We start from the raw sequence: 12471 nt of genomic DNA, 5'->3' as shown, positions 1-12471 counted from the left end.
GAGGCAGAAATGAAAATGTACAGCTCAGCCGGGCGCGGTGGCGGATGCCTGCATCGTGGCCCTCGGGAGGCTGAGGCAGGAGGGTCCCTGTGAGTTCAAGACCAGCCTGGGCTCCGTAGAGAAAATAGGAGGTCTAGTTCCCAGCTTGCGGTAGAACGCAGACCGGGTGTGCCAAGCGCTGTGCTGCCCGCGGTTTGCAGGAGTGAGAGGCCCGGCGAGCCACCCCGCTCCTCCGCAGCCTCGGCGTGGCCCAGGCCCGGTGACCGCGGAAGCGGAAGCTGAGGCGCAGACTCTCGAAGCAGTCCTTGCTGATAAGAGCCGGGCTTGGCGCGTCTTCCGGTGCTGCGTCGGGGTCGGCTCCGCGCACCCACGCTGTGGTGGCACTGGGGCCGTCTCCTCCCTCACGGAGGCTCCGCGGCAGGGATCACGGACCGCCCCCCCTCCCCGCTGCCCACCTGCGCCTGACCCTGCCGGGCCCCTGGACGCCTCTGCCAGTGTCCCAGCTGTGCAGCTCCCCACATTCTCACCGGGCAAGGAGGGGACGCCTGCGCTGCGGATCTGCGGCCGCTGGGCCCACGGGTGGCGCTGAAGTCGCTGCCTGGCTGGCCAGGCCAGCGCCTACCTCGCAGCCGGCTGACGTCCAGGCGCGACCGCTGGGGACGGGCCCAGCCTGGTGAGTGCCCAGTGGCGCTCCCGCCCCTGCCCCCTAGCACAGACAGGCCGAGAAGTACCTAAGAGGAAGGGCTGACCTCAGAAGGTGCTACACTGGAGAGAGGGCGCATCGGTATTCTGGAGGCTGAGGCAGGAGGATCACCGTGAGTTACAGGCCAGCCTGGGCTCCCTAGTGAGACCCTGTCTCAGAAAAGCAATAAAGGCGTGGATGGGGTGGGAGGGGCAGGGAGTTTTTCTCCCTGTCTCCTGGGGGCCGTGGGTGGAGCTTGGGCGTGAGCCCTGGGTAGAAATGGGAGGCCACGGAGCAGGGGCCTCGATGTGTGGGGTGGCTTCGAGATCTGGGGTGCCTCTATGAGCCAGGCTGCCCCAAGAGGGCCCCAGGACTGGCCTTTCCACTCCCCGGGGCGTCGTGCTGCACAGCCTTGGGTGTCCCCTTGAGGGCCGTGCACGGCCTCCTTTCCTGGCGTTTCTCCCAGGCGTGGACTGCGCCCTCCGCAGTTGCTCGGTCTCCGCCTTCAGCCACCTGCTGGGCCTATTTATTTATTTATTTATTTATTCACGTGTGTGTTTGAGGCATGGTCTCCCTGTGTGGTCCATTCTGGCCTTGAACTCAGCGAAGTTTCCAGCTGGCCTCCAGCCCAGAGATCCTCTTGCCTCAGCCTCCCTGGTGTTGGGATGACGGGCCTGCGTCACCACGCCCGGCTCCTTCATCAGTTCTTAGATTACGGTGAAAGTTACACTCTTGGTTCTTCTTTCCTCCTCCGTTCCAGGTGGTGCTGGAGTGGAGCCGGGACCAGTACCACGTCCTGTTCGACTCCTACAGGGACAATGTGGCGGGGAAGTCCTTCCAGCGCCGGTGAGGTCTGCGTGGGGCGTCCGCGTCTACCCTGACAGTGAGCGGCCTGTCCGCAGGACCCTTGCTGGGGACCCCACCCTGTGGGCAGATGCTGCTTCCAAGGACTGCAGCCCTGGGTCAGCGCTGCGGGTGCAGGGCCTGCTGTGTAGCCGGTGTGGGGTGCGGGGCTCACGTCCCCTGTAGGCGGCTGCCGCAGTCGGAGGTGACCTGGCCGGCTGATGGCAGCGCTGGCACCCGCGGCCTCTGGTGGCCTAGGTCTCCCGGGCAGGCGGCCCTGGGGTGGCTGCTGGGTCTCAGCTCCGTCCATCCTGCCCGGTCCTGTGCAGCCGGGCCGTGGAGCGCCGCCGGTTCCCCCTCTTCTTCCCCTGCGGAGAAAGCGAGCCTCCGCCCCACCCCTCCTTCCCCCGAGTGGCCGCTGACCCCGTACCGGGGCAGTGCAGTGGCGCCTCGGTGCGCGAACTCATCTGTCCCTGGATTTCAGGGAACAGGGCCTGGCTTGTGTTGGTGCGGGGAGACGGCCGCGGTCTCTTTGTCACCCCACGCAGAGACTGCAGATGAAAACGAAATTCTGCCGGCGGTTCTGCCTGCGAACCGCGCGGTTTGTAGAGGGAGGCGCTGGTGCGCGGAGGGCGCCGTGCGTGCGAGACCGCTCACTCGGCCGCGCGCGAGTGTGAGAACCCGAGGCGGCCCTCCCGCGCGGGACGCTGCGCTTGCTGCGCTGTATCCCAGTGCGGCATGGCGGGGCGGCCTTCTCCCTGAGCCCCGGCCCCGGCCCCGGCCCTTGGTAACGATTTGTGTACTTCCTTGTTTCCGGTTTTTGCAGACGAGGCCTTGCTCTGCGGTCCAGGCCGCCCCTGGACTCCTGACAGGCGGCGCACCATGCCCAGCCCTGTTGTGTTTTGAGACGCAGTCCTCCTAGTCCCTAAATTGCCCATGCCGGGCTGGAGCTGGCAGTCCTCCTGTCCCCCTGCCTCAGCCTGGCAGGGGTTCCGGGTGTGCGCCCCCCCCACGCCCCGCTAGGGGCTGCTGTCTGTGAGTTTCTGATTCAGGTTCTTGTTGCTCAGACGACAAAGGACAAAGCGCACCCTCTCCTGTTTTGTCTGTCGCTTGATGCAGCGTCTCTGACCGCGCTTGCCGCCCCATCGTGTCGGGGTGAAGGGCAGGCGGTGCCCAGGCCACACGGGGTGCACAGGGGCGTCGGCTCCCGGAGGCCTTGGCCTGCCGGGCCCAGCCGGAGCTGCAGAGCTTGCACTTGGCTTCCGCGTTCACTCAGGCGTGGGGCCCTGACGTGCGCCGCCCCACCCCGGCGCGGGTGACGCTGCGGAGTCCCCTCCCGCTCCCGCTCCCGACCCCCTCCCACTTGCGCCCCTCCACACTCCACTCCACACGCGCTGTAAGAACACGGTCATCGCGGTGCCCGAGCGCCAGCCGCAGCGGCCGCTTGTGTCCTTGAGAGCGCTAACGGGCTCGCCGTCGCTGCCCTAGGCTCTGCCTGCCGGTGCCCATCGATGTGGTGTACACCTGGGTGAATGGCACGGACCTTGAGCTGCTCAAGGAGCTACAGCAGGTCCGGGAGCAGATGGAGGAGGAGCAGAAGGCCATGAGGTAAAGCAGACTTCATTTCATGACAGAGTCTTGTTCTGTAGTTGAGGCCCTCAACCTCATTGTGGAGCCCAGACTGGCTCAAACTCGAGGAGATCCTCCTGCCTCAGCCTCCTGAATGCTGGGATTATAGGCATACACTAGCACACCCGGCTGTTTTCATTTTTGAAATGATTTTTCTTGGCGCCAGTCTTTATGGTCTCCTCCGGCCTCTGACTCCTCAGGAGCTTTGGCAGAGAGCCCCAGCCCTTTGCGTCTTGTTCATTGGACACCCCAGCCTGGGTCCCGGCACCTCATCCCGCAGCAGACTGTGTGGGGGCCTGGGCCTTCCCAGGGCGCGGCGATAGCTTTGGGACCCTTGCGGTCACACTGGCCTTGCGTGTATGACCGGCACTCACGCAGTGGCGCAGGCCCGCGTACGTGTTCCGGTGGGGACCAGGACCATCGTCAGCTTGAGCCCCGTTCACGCCGTGGCCCGCACTGGCCTGCGTGTTAATGCGCTCTGCTCATCTCTCCGCAGAGAAATCCTGGGGAAGAACATGACGGCACCCACGAAGAAGAGGTAAGGCTTGAGCTCACTCCAGCGCAGGAGGTGAAGGCTGAGGCGCAGCCGGCACCACTGTCCCCGGGCACGCGGGGTTCTGTGTTCCTGCTTGTGTGCAGCCCTCTCCGCCGGCTTTGAGCTCACTACATAGCCTGGGCAGCCTTGAATCTGTGGCGACCCTCCTGCCTCAGCCTCCCGAGGGGGGAGCGCAGATGCCATCACCTCACCTGGCTCCTGAATGTTCACACATTTTAGATAAGGTGTTTGTAGACTGAGATACCGTGATTTAACAACGGGCTACAGAAAAACACGGTCCAGGTCAGGTTGTACAAGTGAGGCTGGGTGGTGGGTCCTAGTGTTTGGGGACACCCTGCACCTGCGTCACACGCCGTGTCCCCCAGCGAGAAGCCGCTCGAGTGTCTGCTCACGCACTGCGTCAAGGTGCCCATGCTGGTCCTGGACCCCGCGCTGCCAGCCAACAGCTCCCTGAAGGACCTGCCAGGCCTGCACCCCGCCTTCCGCACAGCCAGCGACCTCTTCCACGTGGCCAAGCCCAAGAACCCCTCCACCAACGTCTCCGTGGTGGTCTTTGACAGCACGCGGGACGGTAAGTGCTGTGTGGACGTGGAAACCACGCTGTCGCCGACGTCAGGATTCTGAGTGGACAGAAAGCGTTCGGTGTTAAAGAAACGTCTCACATACTAAAAGCCCCGGCGGGAAGTGCAAGGGCTGTCGCTGCGCTGCCTGTGTGCGTCCCTAGGCTCAGCGCGGGTCTGCGTGGCTTCTCCCTCTGCACGCATGCGCTCCCTCCGTGGCCTGGCAGCCGTGGGATCCCTGCCATCCTGTGGCCAGTGATCCCGGCGCGTTTCCTGTGCTCAGCTCCGTACCAGGGCTGTTCTCATGTTGTCCGGCTCACAGCCCAGCGGGGTGGTAAGGCCTGTGTCCAGCTGTTGGGGACTGAGGTTTGCATCCCCCAGAGCCAGGGCGCTGGCACCCCGGCCTGGCTGGGCAGCGGGGGACGCTCGGGCTCGGCCATGGGCCCCAGGCGAGGCACCTGCTGTCCTCCTGTGGCGAGGGGGCCGTGGGCAGAGCCGTCTGCACCCGAGGCCGCTCCGGCTGACCTGCGTTGAGCGGTTGGTGACAGCGGGATCCGATCGTTCTGTGCCCAGGACTGTGTGTGCGGCCCGGTGGCGGAGCGCTTGCCTGGCGTGCTCGGGGCTGGGTTCGTGGTCGGCACTGCAGAGCCCACCGGTAGTGCACCTTCTGTTCCAATCCCTATCCGGGCCCAGTCCCTGCATTGGCGGTGCTGTCCGAAGTGCTGAAGATGCCTCACCCTTGTAGAGGCTCCACAAGGCAAACCCGTGCATTAATGAGTGCGCCCGTGTGTGTGTGTGTGTGTGTGTGTGTGTGTGTGTGTTTTGTAGACTAGAAAAGCTCGGTGGGGGAATAGGAAGGTAGTGACAGGTGGGGCTTGAGATGGGAAGGTGCAGGAAGTGCAAAGGCCCTGGGGCAGGAAGGGGCAGGCGGTTGGCAGAGGGTAGAGCTTCAGTTCAAGAGTGCCATGATGTGGCATAGGTTCCCAGAGGGTTGGGTGACAATGATAGCAGGAGCAGGCCCTATGAGCAGGGCAGTGGGTGGTGTGGGCTGCACGTTCGGAGGCAGGGTGCAGGGTCTCCTGCTGCACCCGGTTGGGGATGTCACCGTCCTTGGTCTAGAAGCAGGAAAGTGGGTGGAAATTCAGCCACAGATGAGGGGGTGTGCTGTCACCTACGGCCCCTAGCTCTGCAACACTTTGTGTCCTGTGCTCGGATTCCTCCTCGGGTCTAAGCTCTTGTTGGCAGTTTCTGGGGACGAGCTCCAGCCCTTGCCTTTGTGTGCAGATTTTATCTCACTGCACTGTTCCACGTGGTCAGGAGCTTGGGACCCGTTAGCCTGTTCCCAGGTGACCAGAGCGGCACAGCTCTGTGATCCTAGCCTGGGGCAGGGCCGCTGGGTCACAGCGCACCCTGTCAAGCGTCCAGCCGGATTGCCTGTCACGTGTGGGTGACTCGAGAGTGTCGTTAGGACACGCACACGGGCCGGGGCCGTGCGCTGTCGCCCACACGGGGCCGCAGTATCCGCGGAGAGGGCAGCGGGAGAGTCCTTTGCGTTTCGGAATGAACTCACTCTCCCCACACCTGCTGCATCTTTTCAAACTGTTTCAGAGCTTCTGTCCCAGCATATGTGCATGCGTGAGAGTGTGCACATGTGTGTGGACGTGTGTGTGTGTGTCTCGCCCCTGCCGCTGCCACCAGGGCCTCAGCCCCAGGACCTCGCACACTCGGCGAGCACCGTGTCCCTGAGCTGCAGCCCTGTCCCGCCGCAGCTGCCTCCAGGGTGGCCCGGAGCCCTTCCCCGACGTCTGCCTCCCCGCCACGCTTTGCAGCACCAGCCCCCTAGGCCCTTGGGTGCGACCCCGCCATGTGAGCCCTCCTGCCTCTGGCCCACTGCCCGTGCCAGGCGTGCTGGGCGCCTCGGCCCGGGCCTGAAGCCCCGCTCCCACTGCTGGGTGCGATCCGCCCGCTTCCGAATCGCCCCGGGACGTCTGCATGGATCCCAGACAGGCTGCCTGGAGCATGGGGGTTTTCTCTCTGTCAGTGTATAGTCAGTCCGTTTCCGTCTGGGGTGACAGGTCCTGAGAACGAGGTGCCCGCGGGTGAAAAGAAAAACGAGAGAGACAGTTATGGGATCGGGGGCTGCAGCCTCTCGCACCGAAGCCTGGATTACCACCCTCCTTAGCCTTTTATTGGGATATAAACAGAAAGCAGCAGCAGGGCAAATGAGAGGAGTAATTACCGGGATTGGCGAGGACAGTACAGCTCAGTTACCGCAGGAAGGAGACTGGGCTTAGTCAGCCATCGTGCTATCATTCCTTCAGGCACATCTCAGCAAGGCGCCTAGCGCTGTCCCGCGGCTCTCCACAGGGGCACGGTGCTGCCGTCGTTTCCTTTCCACCAGTGCTTTTGCTAGGCCTCCAGAACCAAACAGTCCTGCGGCTCGGTCAGGCCCGAAGTCCCGCAGAGGCAATGCACTGAAAGATGAACTGAAGAATGTCCTTCTCCACACCTCTGCTCACACAGTTCCCTTCTGCTATACCTGTGTGCGCCTCTGCATCTGATTTCTGCTGTTCTGCTAGTGCCGCTCCTCCCTGGGGACAGCACAAGCTTGATTACGTTTCTGCTGCCTGCATGGATGTCTTTGGTAATACACAATAGTTGCACCTTTTAATTTTTTAATTTTTAATTTTTTTGTCCTTTTGAGATAGTGTTTCACTACGCAGCTCAGGCTGGCCTTGAGCTCACTTTTTTAGCCCGGGCTGGCTTCCAGCTCGCTATAATCCTCCTGCCTCAGCCTCCTGAGTGCTGGGATTACAGGTGTGCACAACCATGCCTGCCTCTACTTTTTATTTTTATTACTGTGTGGTGATCACATCCAGCGTGGGGAGGCGGTCCCGCGTGTAACACAGCCACATGCCGTGGTAATGGGATGCCGCGGTCATCTGCCTGGTCCCCTGCGCCACGCTCTGGTGCGGAGCGGGTCACTTCGTCTCCTCCGACGGCTTCTCCCGAGCCCTGCACTGTGCGTGCCGTGCTCTCAGAGTGCTGCTGTGGAATCGCCGTGACGGTGCTGCTCTGTCTTGCAGTGGAGGACGCGCACGCTGGACTGCTCAAGGGAAGCGGCAGACAGACTGTCTGGAGGGGCTACCTGGTACGTCGGGGCGGGTTTCAGTGTGTTTCAGTGCTGGACTAGACTGTGAGGTGTGGCGGACAATTGTGGGTGATTAGGGTTGTTAACAGCACCTTAACGCAGCTGCCTCGGTGCCCCGAACTGATTGGGAGCGTCTCCTCTCCACGGTCGTTTTAACCCGGGCAGCCGGAGCGGCGCGGAACGGGAGGACGAACACAGCTTGACAAAAGTGCTGTAAATACTGTGAATCGGCTCGGGACGTTGAGGCAGCCGTGCAAAAGGCTTCTTATTTTTAATTTCGTTGTTGGCTGTGATTCTTGGCCGCGCCCCGCGTGGATGACAAGGTCGGGCGTCTCAGGCCGTCGTCTGGCCCTGGCTGCCCTGCACCCCCTGCCGTCACCCTCTGCGGGGCTGAGCTCTCTCGGGGGCGTCGGGAAGCGGAGGGTGAGCTGGCCTCTCCCCCTCTAGACCACCGATAGAGAGGTCCCGGGGCTGGTGCTGATGCAGGACCTGGCTTTCCTGAGCGGCTTCCCGCCCACCTTCAAGGAGACGAATCAGCTGAGGACCAAGCTGCCCGAGGGCCTGGCTGCCAGGGTCCGACTGGTGAGAGCCGAGGGCGCCCCGGCTGGGTGGGGGTGCTGGTGGTGGGGAGCTGAGCTGCACACCCGCCCACAGAGACCCTCCCTTCCTCCTTCCCTTGCTTTGTTTTGCTGTGCTGTGTTTTGTGGCGGCCCTGGGCACCAGGCCCACCCAGGGCGGCTCGCGCTGGACAAGGGCTCTGTCACAAGCCATATCCCTAGCCCTTTCTGTTTCTTATTTTGAGACAGGGTGTTGCTAAGTTGCCCAGCCTGGCTTTAGAGAGCTTCCTGTCTCAGCCATCTGATTAGCTAGGAGCGCAGCACTTCCACCCTGGCCACTCCTTGCCCTTGGGCAAGATGTTAAGACTCTGATGCCGTTGGCTGGCGGCCTGAGGGACCGCGTCTGGGTTTGGCACACAAGCCTCTAGTGCGTGTCGGGTGAGACGGCCACATTGGACACCCGCGGAGGGGACACGGAGGCCGGGGAGGAGGGCTGAGCGTGCGGCGGAGCGGGGTGCAAGGAGCACGGCAGGCCTTTGCGGAAGCTTCTGCTCATGCAAGGATGGTGCTCCAGCTGGGGATGTAGCTCAGCGGCACAGTGCCTGCCTGGCAAGTGCAAGGTCCTGAGTTCGATTCCTGGTACCAAAAACAAACCAAAAAACCTACAGGTGAAACGCTGTCTCAAAAAACAAAACAGTCGCTCTCCAGGGCCGTGGTGTCGCCGCACCTGCCGTCCTGTTCTGTGGGCGCCGCCGGCGGTGTCCTGGCTGAACGTGCAGCTCCTGACTCTGGTCGCGGGAGCAGCACCCGTTGAGTCCCACCCTGGCTTAGCGCCCCAGTTCCCCGCCCATCCTCCGGCAGGAAGTGGGGGGCACCTGAAGATGGGGTGCTGGGTCCGTTCAGTTCAACCTGAACCACAGTTTCAAGTAACCCCACTCGGCCCCTTCCGACCTCTTGTCCGTCTGTTTTGTGATTTTAAGATGCCCTGTCTTAGCCGGGCATGGTGGTGACACGGAAGTAATGACTCCCGACCTGCTGGAGGTCACCCCCAGCCGAGCTCGTGTCCCCAGGATCCGAGAACGAATTCTGGGAGGTGAAGAGGAGGGAGATTACTGAGAGACGGGTGGGCGCGAAGCGGCTCGCTGCAGACCCTGTCTCCGCGGAGCTCTGTGGGCGGCATCGTGAGAGTGCGGGAGAGGCGCTCGGGCAGCGCCGGCCGGAGGGACAGGGAGCATTTAGGAAGCATGGAGCAGGAGGTCCTGGGTGACTGCTGTCTGCCCGGCGTTACTGGACAGGTGGCACCAGCTATAGTACAACCCCGTCCCTGGGGGGCTGTGGGCCGCCTGCCAGCGCATGCGGAGGCGCCTCCAGCCACGGTCCTGACGCTGTCCTCCTCTGCACCCACTGCTCGAGGGCCCGGCCCCGTGCGACTTCCCAGAACGCTTCCCCGCGCTCAGCTGTCTCATAGTGGCGCACACCTGCGACCCCAGCGTTAGGGAGGCCGAGGCCAGTCTGAGGCCAGCCTGGACTACGTAGCGGGACTCTGTCTCAGAAGACAAAGCAGGCAGAAAGATGCATTGTTGCGTTGCTGTGCAGAGGTAGTGTGAAAGGCACTGGGCTTTTCTTTTTCTTCGGTTTTCTCCACGTCTTTCGTCGTGTTCTTGTGTCTGAGACGAACACCCGCTCCAGGGTGAAGAGCATCATCTCCGACGGGTGCCACCCCCGGGTTGCACGCTTTGCCGGGCGTCTTGAGCCTGGTACTCTGCCTGTGCTAGGGGCAGTAGGCACGGCATGGCGTGGGGCAGCAGCTTGGGTCCCAGCCAGCTCCACACAGGTGAGAGCTCCCCATGTCCCCCAGCAGGTGGGCTGGTCTGGCCTGAATGTCACTTGGGAGTCGCCCAGCTGGCGTCCTGGTGACACCAGTACTCGCTGGCTGGGAAGGAGGAGCAGCGGCAGGTGCTTCGACTGCACCTCTGCCTGGGGCTGGCTGTGGCCCCAGCTCTACCCCTGGGCTTACCTGAGTGGAGCTTCCTGTCCCAGGTGCAGGGTGTAACTGTGACTAGGGTTCCTGAAGTATAAAAGCATTTTGGGGTATGATCACTTCCAGATAAAATTTTTGTTCAACACAGGGTCTCACTAGGCTGGCTAGTTTTAAATTCACTGCAATCCTCCTGCCTCAGCCTCCCAGATGCTGGGATGACAGGCATGTGCTACCATGCCAGCTGAGGTTTTTTTAAACAAAGTGCTGCGAGAACTTCTCCAGCTGCCTACGAGCGGCTCAGGCAGAGGTCACGGCCGGGAAGTGCATGAGTTTTCAGGAAACCGAGGCAGCAGCTCTTGGGGCCAGAGCACGCGCAGCGCCCGACGGGGCCTGGGGGAGGCCAGGTTGGGCAAGCTCCCTGAAGGAGCGGGGAGCGTGGGGCCAGGGCCGGAGGGGGACACAGTCCTGTCCTGGGGGACCAGGAGGGGCGGGGGGGGGGAGAGGAAGGTGGGGCGGGCGGGGAAGCCGGTTGGGTCAGGGCTGCTGCAGCCCAGCATGGGGCCTGGTCGGTGAGGAGCGGGGACTGTGAGGGCTCCAGAGACGGGGCAGACCGGCCGCACTGCTGCGGGGTAGCGGGTAGCAGGGGAGACGGCTGGCGTCCGTGGGAGTGGTGTGTAACCGAGGCTGACATACGGTGCAGAGGTCAGCACAAGGACCGCGCTCCGCCTCGGGCAGCTGCCGTCCACGCCAGCCCTGCGGGTGTCAGGGCAGGGCTGCAGCGGCGCGGTACTGTGCCTTGGGCTTCCCACAGGTGACATCCTGGCACCTGGTGTCACAGGGACACACGCAGCGTCTGGGGCAGACAAGGCGGGAGCCCTAGACCACGGACGCTCTGGGGCAGGGAAGCAGCTTGCGCCTCACTGTTAGGCATGTAAAGCTGTGCCTGGAGAGGCCCTGATTCTTTGGGCTGACTGTGTTTTGCTGTTTTCGTTTGTGCCAGGGTCCCATTCTGGAGCCAAGTCTGGCTTGGGACCCGCATGTGCGACCACACCTGGCATTTTGTTTTTGAGATATTTATTTCTTTATTTTTGAGACAGGGTTTTGCTGTGTAGTCCAGGCTGGCCTCAACTCCCTGAGATCCTCCTGCCTCAGCCTTCGAGTGCTGGGATTGCAGGTGTGCACCACTTGGCCTGGCTTTTGGAATACAGAAAGGTTTCAAGGCCTCTTCCCAAAACCCTGGTTTTCTCTCAGGCTTCTAGCCCCTCAGCCTGGGTCTCGAGGCTCTGGTTCTAGCCCCGCCCCTCTGTGCCTGCTGTGGGTTCGGTCACCCACGCGCTGGGCCGCCACATCTCTGATCATGCTGAGGGTCCTAGGGTGGGTGTGGAGGCCTGGCCGTGGAGAAGCTGGGAGGAAAAGAATGGAGGTGAAGGTCGCTGACAGCAGGACGCTGTCCACGGAGCCTCGGCCCGGGTCGGAGTGCAGCCAGGCAGGGTGGGCGTGCCTGGTTGCGCTGCCCCTCTCGGCAGCTCTGGCCCAAAGGTGGTTTCGGGAAAGCCCTCGGGCTGCCCCGTGGTGCAAGCAGACAGGTCAGACCCCAGGACAGAAGTTACTGCTGTTGGCCAGCACATGTGTTTTGTTTGACTTGAAGGCAGTTAAAGACAGACGAATCCCTTGGTGTGGTGGCGCGTGCCTGTCAGCTCAACACAGTACGCAACCTCCTGCCTCAGCCTCCCAGCGTGGACCTGGGGGGCAGCTTCTCCGGAGGGCTGGTCTCTGTTTGTGACGCCTCTGCCTTGACAGTTGCAGCTCTACTCCGAGGCCAGCGTGGCGCTGCTGCAACTGAACAACCCCAAGGGCTTCCAGGAGCTGAACAAGCAGACGAAGAAGAACATGACCATCGATGGCAAGGAGCTGACGCTCAGCCCCGCCTACCTGCTCTGGGACCTCGGTGCCATCAGCCAGGTGTGGCGCGGGGCGGGCAGCCGCCCTTCGCTTGGGACACAGGCAAGGGTGCTGGAAGCCCAGGCAGTCCTCCTGCCTCAGGCTCCTGTCTAGCCAGAGCACGGGAGGAGAGGGCGAGGCCTAAGGCTCCGGTGTTGCTCAGTCCAAGCAGGACGAAGATGTGTCCGCCAGCCGCTTCGAGGACAACGAGGAGCTGAGGTACTCGCTGCGCTCCATCGAGAGGCACGCGCCCTGGGTCCGCAACATCTTCATCGTCACCAACGGCCAGATTCCGTCCTGGCTGAACCTGGACAACCCTCGCGTGACCATCGTCACACACCAGGTGCGCGGCCTTCGCTTCTGGCTCTATTCCTCCACTTGGGTTGGTCGCGGGGTTCCGCTCGCCTGGCCCTGCTCCCCTCCAGGTGTGCGTGCTGTAGAGCTCTTCGTCCTCTCCCGCCTCTTTCCCTCCCCTGCCCACGCTCACAGGAAGTCCTCCCTCCCTTAGTCACCCTCACAGGAAGTCCTCCCTCCCCTGTCCACTCTCACAGGAAGTCTTCCCTCTGCCCAC

The 12471-nt window shown here is 62.8% G+C and overlaps 1 protein-coding gene across 1 annotated transcript in view; it reads left to right on the top strand.

Annotated features, from left to right (window-relative positions):
- Positions 1-1442: 1442 nt before the first annotated feature.
- Gnptab (N-acetylglucosamine-1-phosphate transferase, alpha and beta subunits) overlaps positions 1443-12471 on the top strand; it is a gene marked incomplete at its 5' end in the record, with an annotated part of 29092 nt that continues 18063 nt past the window's right edge. Inside the window, 8 exon segments of the mRNA XM_013518708.1 lie at positions 1443-1528; positions 3014-3133; positions 3651-3692; positions 4076-4281; positions 7357-7421; positions 7869-8003; positions 11760-11921; positions 12064-12243. Coding sequence (XP_013374162.1) covers positions 1443-1528; positions 3014-3133; positions 3651-3692; positions 4076-4281; positions 7357-7421; positions 7869-8003; positions 11760-11921; positions 12064-12243 — 996 coding nt within the window.

This window comes from Chinchilla lanigera, unplaced genomic scaffold (genome assembly GCF_000276665.1).
Source record: "Chinchilla lanigera isolate Chin_1 unplaced genomic scaffold, ChiLan1.0 scaffold00004, whole genome shotgun sequence".
NCBI classification, from domain to species: domain Eukaryota; kingdom Metazoa; phylum Chordata; class Mammalia; order Rodentia; family Chinchillidae; genus Chinchilla; species Chinchilla lanigera.
Note: the sequence above shows the minus strand (reverse complement) of the source record. Positions and strands in the feature narration are given on the sequence as shown.